The sequence below is a fragment of the Lolium perenne genome, chromosome 2 (assembly GCF_019359855.2).
Source record: "Lolium perenne isolate Kyuss_39 chromosome 2, Kyuss_2.0, whole genome shotgun sequence".
Taxonomy (NCBI): Eukaryota; Viridiplantae; Streptophyta; class Magnoliopsida; order Poales; family Poaceae; genus Lolium; species Lolium perenne.
In genome coordinates this window covers 173206800-173225855 of record NC_067245.2, presented here as the reverse complement: position 1 = coordinate 173225855, position 19056 = coordinate 173206800, and the positions used below count along the sequence as shown (strand labels likewise).

Genomic DNA, 19056 nt, shown 5'->3' with positions numbered 1-19056 from the left:
TTCGTTCGTTCACCTTGGTGTTTTCGCTTTGGTGTGGTCCGAGATGCGTCGTCCGGGGGACCCTATATATAGTCGATGTCGTCGCCGAGATCGAGTCGGCACCGTATCCGGGGCGACTCCGGTCAGATCGCAATGAACATGGTCTGGCAATGAACCCAGTTACCCAACTGAAGTCCGAGACGGAGACATCTTGGGACCAACTGTGCTCTAGGAAAGGAATACGGAAATACGTCTTCTAGTGCCGTAAACAAAGACGTTATCGAGCTGGAAAGGCGGGTTTGAGCTTACGAGTCCATCGTAGTTGGCAGAAGCTTCTTGTCGGTTTCGCAGTTGCTAAATCATTTTCCGGGCATCGTTCGTCCGATCCTCTTCCCTCCCTTCCCCGATCCGGCCATGGCCTCCAATGGGAGCAGCACGGTGAGTTTGTCCCTTCTCTACTTCCTCCCCGTGATTGCATCGAGTTTGGATCGAAGTCGACGAGATTTCTCGCGTCTCGATCTCGCCACACACACCGGAATCTCACTGAAGCTCCGGTTATCTCTTGCTTGGGTTTTGCCCCTTGTGATGCACGCAGATGGTAGGGGAGATGGAGAGCAGCTTGGAGCGGGTCAGGCGGCAGCTCTCTTCCACCTCCAGCCGTCATATCCTCCAGGGCCCTCTCTTGAAGCGATCCGACACAGTAATTTCTTCTCCCCTCACAGTTCCCTTCCATTTCGCAGCTTAGTTACCGGGGTGAGTCTGTTTCTTGCATACTTGTGAACTTAAATCCGTTATGGAGTTTGCCTAAATGTCAGGCTAAGTAAAAGTTCAGGTAGGCAGAGTGTTGGCATCTCTGAATTTTCTGGTGTTTGTTGACCATGCGTGGTATCTGATTGATGCACCGAATAATTTTATCTGGTTCTGAACATGTTTGCTTGTAGCTCGTCAATATTATGTATTGCAATTGAACTAGAGAATTTTGTGTCTCAAGCGTGAAAACAGCCTCCCTGGGACTGTAGTAGCGATAGGTGAACTTGTGCACATTCTGATTCAACGGGAGGAGCATATAAGCAGTCAGGAGCATACAAACATCACGAAAGTCAGATTCTGTCTAAATGCACTGACAGAGACGTTAATCCTTCCACTTATGCCATCCTTGCACCAACTCAATCAGTTGTCAGCTTTGGTTTTGACCTAAAAATGACCCATACGACCCGACACTCCATTGGTGCCGTTGCCGTGGCCCATGGCTGCACAGCTTCGCCTCTCTCCCAAGCCGACTAGGTTAGCAGCTGAGATGGACTGATGTCGACCGGGCAGCAGCAATGGCGATGGTCAGCAGAGGTGGAAGTTTGGGCGGCGGTCAGGACCTTCATGACCGCCGGCTGTTTCCATGTCACTGCTGACCAGATAGGACGAGTTTCTGTTTTTTTTTGGGGAAGATGTGCAACATGAGGCAGTTTTTGCATCAACCACAGCTCTTGAAACAAGTGATCTAGGGGTATTCATGTTGTTTAGGTTGCTTCTTTTTTTGGCGAAATAAAATAAACCCAAAGAGTGCTAACACAACATTTTTGACAGAATTTGATAAAACTTATAACGTTGTATACTAAAGTGTACATTCTTTCAATGTCATGGCAGATCCATTTCTCTAATACATGTATGGCTGTTGGTTCTTTGGTATTCCAGCACTTCTCTTTTTTTTCATGATAAACTTTACTTTGAACTGTCAGCTAAAAAAATGGAATGAACGGTGGATTATACTTGACCCAGCAACTGGAAAGATGGAATACAAGTATGAGAATACATGCTTCCTGTTTTTCTTTTGGAAACTAGATGAGGACGCAAACAAGGGATTGCAGGATCTCACACTTCAACTTATGATTCAGGGTCCGTAGAAGCGACACTGCTGTGAGGGGAATGATTGTGTTCGATTCGACAAGCACTGTGACTTTGTCACCAACGAACTTTCAGTATGATCTCTTCTTCATTGCTGTTTCATTATTATTTTCAGGCTTGTAGTGGTAAAAGCACTAAAGGGCCTCATGTTTCACTTGACGCAGTGGACTGCCAAAATATGAAGGATGCTGTGTCTGTATCCACATGGAGTAGCTCTGGGTTACTTTGTCCTCTTTCTTTTTTCCTATGGACTAGATTCATTTTGTTTCGTTCATTGACTAGTGTTATAGATATTGGAACTCCACAGAAAAGGGAGTACTTTCTTTGTGCAGAAACTCCCAGCGCTGCAAGAGCATGGGTATCTACTTTACAGTAAGCTTGTGTTCTGTGACTTGTCAGTGTTCTGTTGTTTTGAACCATGACTTTAGGATTCTTACTTCACTAGATTTAACCACTATCCATAGGATAACTTACACATGTTTTGATAGGTTAAATGGTTGAATTGTTCCAACTACTATCATAGTCTTTCCTATGATTTATTTTGAAACAAAGTGATGATTGATTCATTCTTAGGAGAACCCATAAATTTTGACATGCATCCATACTAGTAAAGACATTTGATTTTGTGGTTTACTGCATTTAGTTTAACACTGACATAACACGTTCCTGTTCTAGGATATGGGGTTTGAGAACCAAAAAATGTATATTTGCATGTGGCCATGTGGGTACATGGACTATCATCACCATCAATTCAAATAACCTACATGGCCTATCATCACCATCAGTTCACACAAATCTCTCATCCTCTAATCATTACGATATCATTGTACGAATTCCGAGCCACTTTGGAGTGTTAAGAATTTAAGATATTACATGGAAAGTACTCTTATTTACATATTGTTTTGTATTTTCTTAAATGCAGTCTTCTTTTTCTGAAGCATCAGATTCAATTGATAACACATTCTTATGTTTGCATTAGTTCACCTAGTTTCATCTAATTTGTCCGTAAGTGTGTACAAGAAGTTCCGATATGCTCTTCTTTCATTAAATGTTTGGAGGCAGCCTCTTTAAATGTTTTGAACCTTTGTTCTTGAAGAACTGAGCTGTGCCCTTTGTTTTCTAAACAATAATTGCTCGTGGTAAGATGTGCCCACTTATCCAACAGTAAGAGCAAACTCTTGAGCTGCATAATTACGTAAATAAGCTAATAGGCTACAGGACGGCTAAAGGCTTGCATTTGGTGCTTTATGATATTGGTTCCATTTTACTTATTCAGTATGCTTTGAGTTATTTCACTCACTCATCTGTGGTGGCGTGGTGCTTTAGTTATGACCCTTCAAACCTTCTAATAGTTTTCAAATACATGCAGTGCAACTCAGTTGGTCCTACAGGCTCATAAACAGGCAGTCAATTCATTGGGTGGAAATGGTTCTGCAAAATTAGGAACAGTTGCTACTGCTGTGGCCGTGGCTAATGCAACTGCAATTGAAGCATCCAAAGAGGTAGAGGCAGCGATGAAGATCTCCTTGCGGGCAGCTTTAGGCTCAACTACAAATAAACTTAGTAGAGGTCAATTAGATGATCTCACAATCATGATGGTATGCTCTTCTTCATACTACATACAAATGAGTAACTAATTGAAGTTTAGTAGTTTAGCTGCAAAATAAATCTACTGATGAATATAGGACATCTGTTGTGGCCAAGTGATACGGTATCCGGTAGTCTCCTTTGAACAATAATATTCTTTCTGTAGTCAATTGATCTGGTATTCAGTTGTTAGACTATGTTCCTAAAACAAGTGACTCATTAATTCCATAATTTTTCAAATCAGTTGAACCCCTTTGAGAGAACGAGTTTCTGGTTGCAAACCAAATTTCTGATAAAATTGAATCTTCAATTTGAGATTTGAAAACCATTTATAGTGTTGGTAAGAGGGGCAAACATATAGAGTTTTTCACTTACCAAACAATGACAAAACTAGCAGTCCCGTGAGGCTAAAGTTTGCACTATCCCTGGAACTTTAAGGCTATAGCAGAGCATTCACTTCTCATATGGTGGATAAACATATAAGATTTTTTCTTGGTTCTGTCTTAGGTGGTATTAGCTCTAAATCGTTTCATATGTGTATTTTTCTTTTGGATACTAAAGTTATTTTTCCTTTCCTTTATTTGGGATGTGCTACACATCGATACGACAGGAGACCCTTCGAGTTAAAGATGATGAACTGCACCAGCTATTGCAGGATATCCGTGCACGCGACTCCACCATCAGGGAGATTACAGATAAATTACACGAGACTGCTGAGGCAGCCCAAACTGCTGCTTCTGCTGTTCATTCAATTGATGAGGCGAGAAGAATTTTATCTTCAGAACTTGAATGCCTGAAACAAGACCAGGAAAATCAAGTTGAATTGTCTTTGCTTAGGGTAACAACCATTTCGTGAATATATACATCATTCATCTTCTAGTACCTACCGTTTTCATGCTGTTACATGTATATAGACCAAATTTGGAACTATGGTTTACTTTTTATGCGTCTGATAAGGACACTTCATGGTAAGACTACAAATGAACAGTTTTTTTAAAAAAAAAGTTGAACTGACTTTTATGTTAACAGTTAAGGGAATCAGAAGAAAAGGCAAAGCTGCTTGCTGAAGAAAGAGAGCATTTACTAAGGCAGAGAGATTCTGCTCTGCAAGAAGCTCAGATGTGGCGCTCTGAACTAGGAAAAGCTAGAGGAAATGCTGTCATTTTAGAAGCAGCTGTAGTCAGAGCCGAAGAGAAAGCTAGGGTTTCAGCAGCCGACGTTAACATCCATATAAAGGAAGCTGTGAGTAAACTCGAGTTTGCCACGAAAGAAAAGGAAGAACTCCTAGCTCTCGTGGATGCTCTACAATCACAAATACAAAGGTTCCAAGCACCATATGCTGTTTAGTCACTCTTAATTTTGGCTAGCACAATATAATATACTTGTATAGCAAAGTTGATGGGTGATTTGGATATCTTTTCTCTGCAGGCAAGAGACTAGCACAAAACAAGTTTGCGAGGAGAGGTCGGAGATATGCTCCACTTCTTCGAAGTGCATGGAAATGGAAGACGATAACGTGGATAAGGCTTGTTTAAGCGATACAGATCCGATACCCATTGCGGAGAACATAGTTGAGTTGGACGACGAGGGAGTCGATATACGCACTATTGGGGACACGGAGTGGGAAAATTCTCATTCCTCTGAAGTATCTGATGTAAGGGAGGTGACCACAGAACCTGAAGAAAATAGCCATTCCTCCGAACTATCTTTTGTAAGGGAAGTAACCACAGAACCTGAAGAAAACAGCTTGGATATTCCTGTTGATAGCCAACCAGCTGCTGAGAATACTTTCCAAGGCTAGTCTGTTTTTTTTTTCCATTCTTGTGCTCCACATCTACTTTTTTTTTTCCGGTTCACCGTGAACATTCTTGTAATCTTATTCTATTTCTGCATTGAGGCCCTGGATTTAGAGCTCCTTAAGCAGGGTTTGCTCCTCTGTAAATCTGAGTGAAACGAGAATAGTTCAGCTGTGTTTGTCAAGTGTACCATTGTCGATCATGTTCAACACAACAACTTCTGAATGGATTCTAAGCCTAGACCTTTATTCTAGCATCGTCTATGCAAAATAAGGATCTTACCGTCCATTGAAATTTTTGTTGAAATATTGGGCCCATATGAAGTGACCTAAATTAGATTTCAGATTTTTCTATAAAACTCAAAACCCACATAGTGGCAGCCCATGTGTGTTTGAGCCCAAGTTGGTGGCAACTCACTAGGGAGTGGCAGGAGGTGGGAAGTTTAGTCCTACATGGAAAATTAGGAGGAAGTTAGACCACCTTATAAGGTGGGTTGTTACACGACTAGTAAGTGAGTGAGAAAATGAGTGGTACACGCACCCTCCTCCTCCTTGCTCGTCTTGACGTCGCGCCGCGATCGTGGTGAGTGGACTGAGTCAGTTCGATCTGTAACCGACTCGAAACGTCCGTGCGACGTGGGTGTGGCCCATGTTGCCTAGGGTTTTCTGAGCCTATATAATCTCTTGCTCGGCTACCGCAAAAACACATCCAATACACGAGTTAGGGTTTTCCACCTCTCTGCTTGCGCCGCCATCGTAGCCTACTCCATCCCGCCAGTCGGCATGCACTGGCGAACGGGAGAGCAGGTCTCCGGAACCGCTCGTCTTTGCGATCCTGTACGGGAGATGGTGAATTAGGTTTTTGGGAAGCGCTCTGCACGACTACTCAAGATCTTCACCACGGGTCGTCTTCCGTCCAAGTCGGGCGATGGTGCCTACCGTCGTCTTCAACGCCGACTACTTCGACCCGTCGTCAACAACGTTGTCATCAACAACGTTACTGTTGCGACTTCATCTGCTACACCTCCATCGACACCTCCACCAGATCGGTACGTGAGACATATCTCGATCTGTTTAGCGATGGATGTTTTACTGTTTGCGCTGCTACTATTCATGTTGATGAATGCATCTGGTATGTTTGAGTTTCACATGTTAGTAGTTGTCATCATGTTTAATATTCTGGAATTAATCATGGAAATTGTGCCTAATTATCCAACAATACAAAAAAACCTAATTGTATGCAATTTTCTGAGTTAACAATGGCTGGTTTTGCTGATGCACTTAGGTCAGATAAGTTTACTTGTGTGCACTTTAAGAGGTGGCAGATTAAGGCCACGCTCTGACTTACTCATCTTAAAGTGTTCGAAGTTAGTAATGGTCTTCCTGAGGGAACAATATTTGACCAAGATCAGAAAAAGTTCAAGGAAGACAATACTCTCTTCGTCGGATACGTACTGAGTATTCTTGTTGATCGTCTGTGTGATGTGTATATGCACATAATAGACAGTAAAGAGCTCTGCAATGCACTTAATGCTAAATTCGGTGCAACCGATGCAGGCAGTGAACTGTACATCATGGAGAGCTTCCATGACATGAGGATGGTAAACAACCGTTCTGTAGTCGAACAAGCTCATGATATACAGTGCATCGCGAAAGAGCTTGAACTCCTTAATTGTGCCTTACTTGGCAAGTTTGTGGCTGGATGCATTATCACTAAGTTCCCCCCTTCATGGAGGAACTTCGCCACAACTCTCAAACACAAGAGACATGAGATATCAGTTGAAAATTTGATAGCGTCTTTTGATGTTGAGGAGAAAGCTCGGGCTAAGGATACTACTGAGAAAGGAGAGGATCAGTCTAGCACCAACATGGTGCAGAAGAAACCCTAGATCAAGAACAAATGGAATAACAAGCACTTCTTCAATAAGCATATGAAGACTACAACCTTCAAGAAGAAGAAGATGATAAACAAAGCAGATCTGAGTTGCTTTACCTGTGGAGAGGCTGACCACTTTTCGAAGGACTGTCTAGAGAGGGCAGACCGCAAGAAAAAGGCGAGGCGAGGCAAGTCAACAAGGTGACCGCTAGCAATGCTAATGGGTACAGTAATCTCTTTACTGTTCTTTCGGTATTTCAATCTCCATGTTGGTGGATTGATACGGGTGCTAATGTTCATGTGTGTGCTGACATATCCATGTTCACTTCTTACCAGGTCGCCCGTGATTCTTTCGTCTTGATGGGGAATGGGTCACATGCTTCTGTTCGTAGTGTTGGCACGGTAGATCTGAAGTTCACTTCGGGAAAGATCGTGCAACTAAGGAACGTGTAGCATGTCCCTACTATGAACAAGAATCTCGTTAGCCGCTCCCATCTTTGCAGAGATGGGTTTAAGGTTGTTTTAGAGTCGAATAAAGTAGTTGTTTCCAAGTTTGGACAATTTATTGGTAAAGCCTGAGAATGCGGAGGCTTGTTCCACTTTTTGCTTTTCGCTTTCCGATTTTAGTAATAAGAGCATCTCTAGCAGAGCCCGAACTCGCAGCAGAAACCGAAAAATTCCGGCGAGAATAGGGGTTCGGTTCAGAGATGGGCCAGAATGGAGCCCGAACTCGCGGCCTGGCTAGTATAACGAGTTCGGGCCCCCCGAGATATTGAGCGGTCGCCCCGTATTAAAAGGGGCCGCGGAAGGGAGTTCGGTTTCTAAACCCTAATCCCCTCCGCCGCTTTCACTCCCGCCGCTGCTGCCTGCCTCCTCTCTGGCGAGCGATTCCGCCAGCTCTGACACCGCTCCACCGCTCCGGCCACCACCCCTCCGTCCGCAGTGGACCGGATAAGGCGCGTAGGTAGGGGAGGTGGCTGAATCGGCGGCGGAAAATCACCTCGGAGTCCGCCGGGTGTACGGGAGGAGGCGGTACGCACGAGGCGGTCGCGCTCCGATGGCGCATGGAAGCGCGCTGGCCGGAAGTGGCCGGAGCTTATGGTGCGCCATCAAGCGCGCGAGGAGTCGGCTGCGGAAGGAGAAGCCAAGGCGCCGCCCGCTGCCGGCTCGTGCAGCCCGCCTCTGCCGGCGGCAACGACGATGACGACGCCGACGGGCCACCTCTGGCGTGCGGTAGCACCTCCGAGGCGGCAGCCTTCAAGGTGGCGGCGCTCATCATCGCCTAGGAATAGCCGGCAACCAAAAACCCTCCGTCGCCGATGCCTAAGCTTCCCGGTGGCAGTATTGTCCATCCGGGGACTAATCTAGTCTAAATTAGGCCCGTTATTAGCGAATGTAGGTCGAGGATGCTTGTATTTTTCTAAGATTCTTGTAAAATATGGACGAATTGAGCTTGATCGAATCAAATCGAGTTGAATCGCGAGTTTCATTTTCCCGCGATGTTCGATTTCCGTGTTTTCGGTTCATGAGTTCGGTTTCTGTTCTGGGCCGTGAAAAAATCGAACTATTTCCTCGAGTTCGGGAGACCGAACTCGCAGTTTTCGGTTCCGCGGAGTTCGAGCTCTGCTAGAGATGCTCTAAGTCTGTGAACCATATTTGTTGAAATGTTAGTGATGATACCAGTGTTTGGCATTCTCGTTTATGTCACATTAATTTTGGTTTAATGTTTCGGATATCCAGTTTGAGTTTAATTTCAAATTTCACCATTGCCAAAGGTTCTAAGTGCCATAGTTGTGTGCAATCAAAGCAACCTCGGAAGCCTCACAAGGCGGCCGAGGAGAGAAACTTGGCACCTCTAGAACTCATACATTCTGATCTATGCGAGATGAATGGTGTGTTGAAAAAAGGTGGAAAGAGATATTTTTTGATATCCATTGATGATGCGACTAGATTTTGCTATGTTTATTGGTTGCGAATTAAAGATGAAGCTTTAGACTACTTTAAAATTTATAGGGCCAAAGTTGAAAATCAACTAGAGAGAAAGATCAAGCGTCTTAGGTCGGATCGTGGTGGTGAATGTTTTTCTAAAATCTTTGATGAATTCTGTGAGGAACATGACATTATTCATGAGAGGACGCCTCCCTATTCACCGCAATCAAACGGAGTTACCGAGAGGAAAAACCGCACGCTGACTGACTTGGTGAATTCCATGTTAGCCATTGTTGGTTTATCAAGGGCATGGTGGGGGAGGCTTTGTTGACTTCATGTTATGTCCCGAATAGAGTTCCTAACAAGAATAAAGATACCCCTTACGAGGAGTGGGTTGGGAGAAAACCATCAGTTCCGTATTTGCGCACATGGGGATGTTTGACAAAAGTCAATATTCTAATTACTATGAAGCGCAAACTCGGACCAAATACAGTGGATTGTATCTTTCTAGGTTATGCTCCGCGGAGTGTAGGCTATAGATTTTTAGTAGTTCAATCCGAGGTACCTGATATGCATGTTGATACTATTATGTATCTCGCGATACAACATTTTTTGAGAATATGTTTCCTATTAAAGATATGCATAGCATTGCTAGAATTTCTACCGAGATAATTCCTGAGTCTAGTACATCTAATGAGTATTTTGAGCAGTCACATGAGAATCTTACTGAGAAGGATGACAATGAAGCTCCTATATGGAGCAAGAGACAGAGGATTGCAAAATCCTTTGATGATGATTTCATTGTGTACCTTGTGGATGATACTCCCACGTTCATTGCAGAGGCATATGCATCTCCAGATGCAGATGACTGGAAAGAAGCTGTCCATAATGAGATGGACTCGATTCTTTCTAATGGAACTTGGGAGCTATCAGAATGACCCCATGGATGCAAGCCCGCAGGCTGCAATTAAATGGGTCTTCAAGAAGTAGCTAAGGCCTATGGTACTATTGAGAAGTACAATGCGTGGCTTGTAGCGAAAGACTACACACAGAGAGAAGGCGAATATTACTTCGACACCTATTCACCCGTCGCTAGACTTACCACCATTCGAGTACTAATATCCATGGATGCCTCCTATGGTCTTATCGTTCATCGAATGGACGTAAAGAAAGCTTTTCTTAATGGAGAGTTGGAAGAGGAAATCTATATGGATCAGCCTGATGGATTTGTAGTAAAAGGTGAAGAAAGAAAGGTGTGCAAGTTGCTGAAATCTTTATATGGCCTAAAACAAGCACCTAAGAAATGACATGAGAAGTTTGACAGAACTTTAACTTCTGTAGGCTTTGCTGTTAATGAGGCTGACAAGTGCGTGTACTATCGCTATGGTGGGGGTGAATGGGTTATACTATGTTTGATTATTTGTATGTGGAGGAGATTTTGATCTTTGGTACAAACATGGAAGTAATCAACGAATTCAAGTCTTTCTTGTCAAATAGCTTTGATATGAAAGATCTGGGAGAAGCTGATGTGATCCTGAACATCAAGCTGATTAAGAACGAGAGAGGGATTACTCTAACGCAATCCAATTATGTTGAGAAGATCTTGAGCCAGTTCGGCTATATTGATAGCAAGTCTTCTCCAACATCTTATGATCCCAGCGTGACACTACGCAAGAACCGCAGGACTGCCATAGATCAATTGAGATATTCTCAGATCATTGGCTCACTCATGTACATAGCGAGCGCGACTAGACCCAACATCTCTTTTGCTGTTAGCGAGTTGATTAGGTTCATGTCAAACCCGGATACTGATCATTGACATGCACTTGATAGGATCAAGCGTTACCTATGTGGTACAATGAGTTATGGAATTCACTATTCAAGGCACCCAACTGTGCTTGAAGGATACAGTGATTCGAATTGGATCTCTGATGCAGCTGATCTCTACGTCACAAGTGGGTATGTATTTACCTTTGGAGGTGGCACAGTGTCATGGAGATCTTGCAAACAAACCATATTGACGAGGTCAACTATGGAAGTAGAACTAACTCCTTTAGACATAGCCACTGTTGAATCAGAATGACTGTGTGAGCTCTTGATGGACTTGCACGTGGTTGAAAAACCTGTTCCGGCAATCCTTTTGAATTGTGACAATCAAACTATAAATGTCAAAGTGAACAATTCTAAGGATAACACGAAGTCATCAAGACACGTAAAGGGATGTTTGAAGTCTGTCAGGAAATTGCGAAACTCCGGAGTAATAACTGTTACATATATTCAAATAGACAAAAACATGGCAGATCCCTTTACAAAGGGACTATCACGTGATGTGATAGAAAGTGCATCGAGGGAGATGGGGTTGATACCCGTTGATGTTACACCATAGTGGTAACCCAACCTTTGTGATCGGACATCCCGTGAATTAGGACCTGGGAAGAAAAACTAGTGGTTTAATTGAGGAGAGTATTATGTAACCATCTCTATGTGAAGATCCACAACTCTCAATTGTTGTAAGGATGGTTGGAAACAAGCCTTAATGTGTTTATGTTGGCTATTCTAGCAAAGATGCTGTCCTACAGAACATTCTTGAAATAACACACCTATATGAGTCTGATTGTTAACCGTCGCAATCTATGAGATTTGGGTGATCTCTAGTAAACTCATACAGAGACCACGAAGTATGACACATATTCTTCACCCGTGGGGTAGGCTACTGGCAGCCATGTACTAGTTATGGCTTTGAGTGAAACATGTTCAGGCAAAACTTGCAATTCAAGGCTTAGTCCATTGGTCAAGTGTGAATGGATGTAGCTTAAGGTTCTAGGCGGAAGTTCAGCTAAACAGTCTCTGCTGAAACACTGGTATATAAACAAGCAGCGAGTATTGGTAAATCTCTAAATGGGTATTTGAGATTTGGTGGGGGATTGTTGAAATATTGGGCCCATATGAAGTGGCCTAAATTAGATCTCAGATTTCCCTATAAAACTCAACGCCCACATAGTGGTAGCCCATGTGAGTTTGAGCCCAAGTTGGTGGGAACTCACTAGGGAGTGACAAGAGGTGGGAAGTTTAGTCCCACATGGAAAGTTGGGAGAAAGTTAGACCACCTTATAAGGTGAGTTGTTCCACCACTAGTAAGTGAGTGAGAAGGGGAGTGGTACACACGCGCTCCTCCTCCTCCTCGCTCGTCTCGACTCGACTCGACACGCCACACCGCGATCGTGGCGAGTGGATTGAGCCTCGAGCCGAGACTTTACTTTCTTTTTGCAGTTCAGAAAATGAACAGAGTCTTAGACGGACGCGTCGCAGTTAGTCGGTTCGGGTCTGTTGTGGGTATACTTCATGGGTGTATCATCGACAGTGGCTAGATCCGGCAAACCCGGGTGGCCCATAGATGGTGATGGTGGCATATGACCCATCAGGCGGCCTAGTTGCTATTGATCAAGATGGAGGAAGTCCATCCCAGGAACAAGGAGCCGGATCCACCGACCTTCTCTGGGAGTCGGATCCGGCCTGGCCAATCTGGGGTAGCCGGATCCAGTACGGCGTATAGGGATAAGCGGATCCTTGACGTGCACGGCAATGTAATATTCCGTAGTTAGGTAAGATTATATTTCGGTTAGGACTCTCCGTAGAAACCCTAGATCCTGGCGCCTTTATAAGCCGGATCCCGGGAGCCCTAGAGGCACAACCACAACTCATTGTAACACCGCGAAAGCGCCCAGATAATTCCAGACAAGCAACAGTAATCCCTGTCCTCGAGCATGTGTTCTGAAGCTGGGTAAATCGCGTACCACCATCCCGAGTTCTCTCCGCCGTATGGCTCCTACTTCTTCCCCCCTCCGTGAGGATCCCTCCTCCGGGGTACTTTCGAGTAGGCAACGACAGGGTCGCTCCTGTATCGTGGGCTATCTGTACCGAACTTGAAACGTGCGTGCAACGTGGGCGTGGCCCACGTTGCCTAGGGTTTTCTGAGCCTATATAATATCTTTCCCGGCTACCGCAGAAACACATCTGATACACGAGTTAGGGTTTTTCACCTCTCTCTGCTTGCGCCGCCATCGTAGCCTACTCCATCCCGCCCGCCGGCCTGCACCGACGAACGGGAGAGCAGGTCTCCGGAACCGCTCGCCTTTGCGATCCTGTAAGGGAGGGAGCGAATTAGGTTTTTGGGAAGCGCTCTGCGCGACTGCACAAGCTCTTCATCACGGGTCGTCTTCCGTCCAAGTCGGGCGGTGCTGCCTACCGTCGTCTTCAACGCCGACTACTTCGACCCGTCGTCAACAACGTTGTCATCAACAACGTTACTATTGCGACTTCATCTGTTACACCTCCACCGCCACCTCCACCAGATCGGTACGTGCGACATATCTCGATCTGTTTAGCGATAGATGTTTTACTGTTTGCGCTGCTACTATTCATGTTGATTAATCCATCTAGTATGCTTGAGTTTCACATGTTAGTAGTTGCTGTCGTCATATTTAATATTTTAGAACTAATCACGAAAATTGTGCCTAATTATCCAACAATTTTATTGTCGGTCAAGCTAAAAAAAGAAAAAGAGAAAAGATCTTGTCAAATTGCTGACGAGCTGTTCGTCGACCCTGTTCTGGAAGAAGCATATGCTCACATCAAAATGGTTCAGACTCACTGATTATTTTCGTTCTGGAAAACCAGAAAGTCGCGACACAGGAGGTATGCACGCGAGACTTCCTACCTAACGGAAGTTGACATGACAATAGAGGAACAAATTTTGCGTTTGAGATTGAAGTGATCAAAGTAGGTGGTATGGTATATTGCAACATCTCTTTATGATACATTATGCTATTATATTCGGGACTGTGTCTATCAGTTGATTAGGTGCAACAACAATATCACCACCCGTTGGATACTATTGTTTGTATATTTTAATTGGCAGATTAATAAAGCTCTATCGTTTCTCTGCAAGAAGAAGAGCTATGGAAGAATATTTAAAGATTATGCTTTACATCTAGATTTTTTTTTTCCTGTTTACCTAAACAAAACACAACATGAGTGAACCATTGTTAATTGCACACAAGTTTCGCAATATAGTTATTAACATCAGAAGAAACATCAACCATGGCACGATCTCTGGACCAAGTCCTGGAGGCCTGCCAAGTTTCGTATGGAGGTCAAAAGCAAAATCGTATCGTCGGATATACCTATAAGCATATGCACTGGTCCTCTATCAAACCGTTTCAAAGTTGGCAAACCGGCCTCGGTAACAAAGGATACGTGTAAATTTCAACCACGTGACGCATGTGGTCGTCTTCATAGCGAGGAGAACTTTTACAGTACCCTTAAATAAATTGTAGCCGTCTATTTGTTTCAGTCTAATGGATGACGCGAGCTGGTACCCAAGGGAAAACATCAAGGAGTACCATATTAAAAACTAATGGAGTACCATGAATTCAGGGTACACTCCAGGGAAAATTATCCACCGATGGTCGATCCCCGTTCTCCCCCCTGGACTATTGTGTCTATCAACGTAGTTTATTAAATCTTTGATTTTTTTACGAGTATTTGTTCTTTGAGTTCTGGATACTAAAATTCATCTCCCACGAAAATAAAAAAGGTACGGAGTACATAATTTTTAAGGCTGACTTCAAATAATTGGTCCACATGATATCTGCAGCGGGCACGGGCAATTGAGAGCAGACTAGATCTTAGCCTCTTAGGGAATCATTCTTTTTCTTTGGTACTACAATACTGTTTAGAAGAAGAAACTCTGTCCGTGTTTGTAAGCAATCCATCTTAGATCCAGTTCAAGCTAGAGTTGCTCATGTGATAGCAACATTGGCAGTACTACTTTATCTGGGAGAACTTTTACACTACCCCCAAATAAACTTAGCCGTATATTTGTTTAAATCTAATGGATGGCCTGAGTTGGTACTCTAGGGGAAACACCAAAGAGTACCATATTAAAAAGGGAAAACTTGCTATAAGATACTGTTATTTTACGTTCTTTGCTAAAATACACCGCTTAATTGTGTCATTGCCAGCTACCATTATAATTTTGCGGCACATTTGCCAAGACACACCACTTGTTTTGGCAACCGCCAAAAAATAACGGTGTGTAGTAGCAAATTTTCCCTATTAAGAACTAGTGAAGTACCATGAGTTCAAGGGTAAAATGGTAATCATGAGAGTAATTGTTGCGTCATTCTATAATTAAACATTCTAAAATTATCCACCCATGGTTGATCCCCCTTCTGCCGTGGAAAGAGGTTGCCAGCAGGGACGCATGCCAGCGACCGGTGATCTATCGCACAAGAGGTCCGATCCTCCAAGGAAACGAATCAACAAGAGAGGCGCAATGGTGACTCACTAACTCCGAACCTGTGGTTGGCCGGCCTGTCAGCTACAGGAACAAATCAAAGCCACGTATATAACTTCTCTATCTCACACGCCATGGAGATGAGAAATATAACCTAGAGCCAGGACATTCCTTGGCGTGAATCACGAACAACATCGAATCTATTGAGTTCCGCTATGAATTTATTGGCCAATATATAGCCCAATAGCCATAACCGGAATGCCCAAATCTTGCTTGGCCCCTCAGCGTTTTGCATCCTGGCTCTACCATCTGAGGTGGAGGCGGCGGACGACGGGGACACAAGGTACGTCCGATCATGACGAACATGCGCCTGCAGTTAGATCGGGAAGACATGACGACTGTTATGTTAGATGGAAAGTCTAATATACCCTTTTTTAATGATGGTCGGATTTGATTGGTACTCCAAACTCTTTTTATGGGGTACAAGGATCCCGTAAAATTCCTCTAATCGAGATTGTTGTACTGTACTAACAACTATGGTGCAATGAAAAAGACGTAAGCTCTGCAAACTGATACACCAATAACACTACACTTATGGGAAGAATCCTACGCAATTATCTTACGAGCTGAGGTGTGGATCTGTGAAGCTATTACCGGCCTGAAATCACGGGGCCTAACCGATTTGCTACAAATCCACTGCAGCCACGTCGTCCTGCAAACCAATCCCGTAGATGTATCATTTCTGCTGAAACACTCATCTCCTCCCTGAGCGTAGCACGCGTTCTACACATAATATTTACCATGAAGATCTGTTGCCTCTGAATGGACTTGTTTAACCAATTTGCCAAATTCCATTATGTAAGCGAGTTAAAATGAACTACTAATCAGAAAGAAAGCATCAAGTATCTTAGATGGCCATATGAGGACTTTTAGGGTACCCATGTACCGTCAATGTTGCTGTCACATAAGCAACTCTAGCTTGAACTGGATCTAAGATGGATTACTTACAAACACGGACATGTTTGTTCTTCTAAACACATCTATTGCAGTACCAAAGAAAAATAATGATTCCGTAAGAGGATAAGATCTAGTTTGCTCTCAATTATTCAGGTGGTCATGCTTCAGGCTGGGGTTCTAGGGATCCTTCTGATGATGTACGTCCGATAGCTAAAGCTGATGATGTGGTTAAGTTTAAGCCTTTTGAGTTCCGTTTCCGTTGGGAGCCTGCAGATTATATTCCAGAGCCGGATTTTGTTCCTTTGTTTGGGTAAAGAGAGATAATCCTGACGAGGGTGATGAGGGTGCTCAAGATGGTGGAGATGATGCTATCGATACTTCTGAGCCGATAGTGGGGCCTTCAGCTACTGGGACTTCACAGGTTCAGCAGGGAGGATCTAGCTCTTTAGCGCCTGGGGTTACTCATGCTATGACCCCTGTGTTTGTGGTCACGCCATTTAATCCTAACCCGTAGACGCCGAATGCTATTGAGGCATTGAAGAGACTGTGGGCAGTTAGTCCTTCTTTGGAGGCTCGGTCTTTTGCAGCGGCTACTCCTCGTGTGTCGGCGGATGATTTACGTATGGCTCTCGATGCAGTTTCTTCTGGTTCTTCTCTGTCTCCTGGGTTTGCCGTGGACCACTCTCGCTCGGACATGCCAGCCAGAGGAAGGGTGTGTACTCTCGCCCGTACTACTCCTGCGGCGGCGAGACGGGCTGCGGCTGCTACGGCTACATGCGCGGGTGCGCACGCCGGAGAGGATGCGACATTTGGTTCGGGTGCGGGAGAGGTGGTGCCGCGAGGGGGGTCTTCTTCACCCTTACTGTTGGAGATATGCCCAAGAGGCAATAATAAAATAGTTATTATAATATATCTTTGTGTTTATGATAATGTTTACATACCATGCTATATTTGTATCAACCGAAACATTGATACATGTGTGATATGTAAACAACAAAGAGTCCCTAGTATGCCTCTTAACTAGCTTGTTGATTAATGGATGATTAGTTTCATAATCATGAACATTGGATGTTATTAATAACAAAGTTATATCATTGTATGAATGATGTAATGGACACACCCAATTAAGCGTAGCATAAGATCACGTCATTAAGTTATTTGCTATAAGCTTTCGATACATAGTTACCTAGTCCTTATGACCATGAGATCATATAAATCACTTATACTAGAAAGGTACTTTGATTACATCAAACACCACTGCGTAAATGGGTGGTTATAAAGGTGGGATTAAGTATCCGGAAAGTATGAGTTGAGGCATATGGATCAACAGTGGGATTTGTCCATCCCGATGACGGATAGATATACTCTGGGCCCTCTCGGTGGAATGTCGTCTAATGTCTTGCAAGCATATGAATAAGTTCATAAGAGACCACATACCACGGTACGAGTAAAGAGTACTTGTCAGGAGACGAGGTTGAACAAGGTATAGAGTGATACCGATGATCAAACCTCGGACAAGTAAAATATCGCGTGACAAAGGGAATTGGTATCGTATGTGAATGGTTCATTCGATCACTAAAGTCATCGCTGAATATGTGGGAGCCATTATGGATCTCCAGATCCCGCTATTGGTTATTGGTCGGAGTGAGTACTCAACCATGTCTGCATAGTTCGCGAACCGTAGGGTGACACACTTAAAGTTGGATGTTGAAATGGTAGAACTTGAATATGGAATGGAGTTCGAATATTTGTTCGGAGTCCCGGATGAGATCCCGGACATCACGAGGAGTTCCGGAATGGTCCGGAGAATAAGATTCATATATAGGAAGTCATTTTATAAGATTTAAAATGATCCGGAAGGTTCTATGGAAGGTTCTAGAAGGTTCTAGAAAAGTCCGGAAGAAACCACTAAGGAAGGCGGAGTCCCGGAGGGACTCCACCTCCCATGGCCGGCCAACCCTAGGAGGGTGGAGTCCACCTTGGTCTCCACCAAGGGGGCCGGCCCACCCCCCACATGGAAGGGGGAATCCCACCCCAAGTGGGATTCCCACCTTGGGTAGGTTTCCCTATCACATGGAAGGTTTTGGGTTCGGGTCTTATTCGAAGACTTGTAGTCCAACACTTGGGGCTTCCACCTATATAATGAGGGGCCAAGGGGAGGGGGCCGGCCACCCCAACAACACAAGGTGGCCGCACCACCTAGATGGCCGGCGCCCCCCTCTCCCCAAACCCTAGCCACCCCACTACTCCTTCTTCCCCGCTCGCTTAGCGAAGCTCCGCCGGGATTCTCCACCACCACCGACACCACGCCGTCGTGCTGCCGGATTCAAGAGGAGCTACTACTTCCGCTGCCCGCTGGAACGGGGAGGTGGACGTCGTCTTCATCGACAACCGAATGTGTGACCGAGTACGGAGGTGCTGCCCGTTCGTGGCGCCGTGATCAAGATCTTCTACGCGCTTTTGCAAGCGGCAAGTGAACGTCTACCGCAGCAACAAGAGCCTCATCTTGTAGGCTTTGGAATCTCTTCAAGGGTGAGACTCGATAATCCCCTCGTTGCTACCGTCTTCTAGATTGCATCTTGGCTTGGATTGCGTTCTCGCGGTAGGAAATTTTTTGTTTTCTATGCAACGAATCCCTACACTTACCCCCTCGGGCATCCTCACCTAAACCTCGCCGGGGGGAGGCCGAGGCGCCTGCTCCTCCTACCTCCATCGTTGGTGGGGGCTCTTCATCGA

General features: G+C 44.6%; 1 protein-coding gene across 4 annotated transcripts; it reads left to right on the top strand.

The window, feature by feature from the left end:
- The first annotated feature begins 262 nt into the window (after positions 1-262).
- LOC127333963 (uncharacterized) lies at positions 263-5445 on the top strand. Of its 4 annotated transcripts, XM_051360405.2 has the most exons (10): positions 263-417; positions 575-679; positions 1713-1774; positions 1869-1952; positions 2043-2074; positions 2169-2250; positions 3248-3476; positions 4076-4303; positions 4495-4787; positions 4894-5445. In XM_051360405.2, the coding sequence occupies exons 1-10, from the start codon at positions 394-396 to the stop codon at positions 5264-5266; spliced, it is 1512 nt and encodes a 503-aa protein (XP_051216365.1). In that variant the 5' UTR covers positions 263-393; the 3' UTR covers positions 5267-5445. The 4 variants fall into 4 exon arrangements, with proteins under 4 accessions (XP_051216365.1, XP_071682456.1, XP_051216367.1 ...); XM_071826355.1 differs by lacking the exons at positions 263-417; positions 1713-1774; XM_051360407.2 differs by lacking the exons at positions 263-417; positions 575-679 and having other exon boundaries at positions 1717-1774; positions 2169-2236.
- Positions 5446-19056: the final 13611 nt, after the last annotated feature.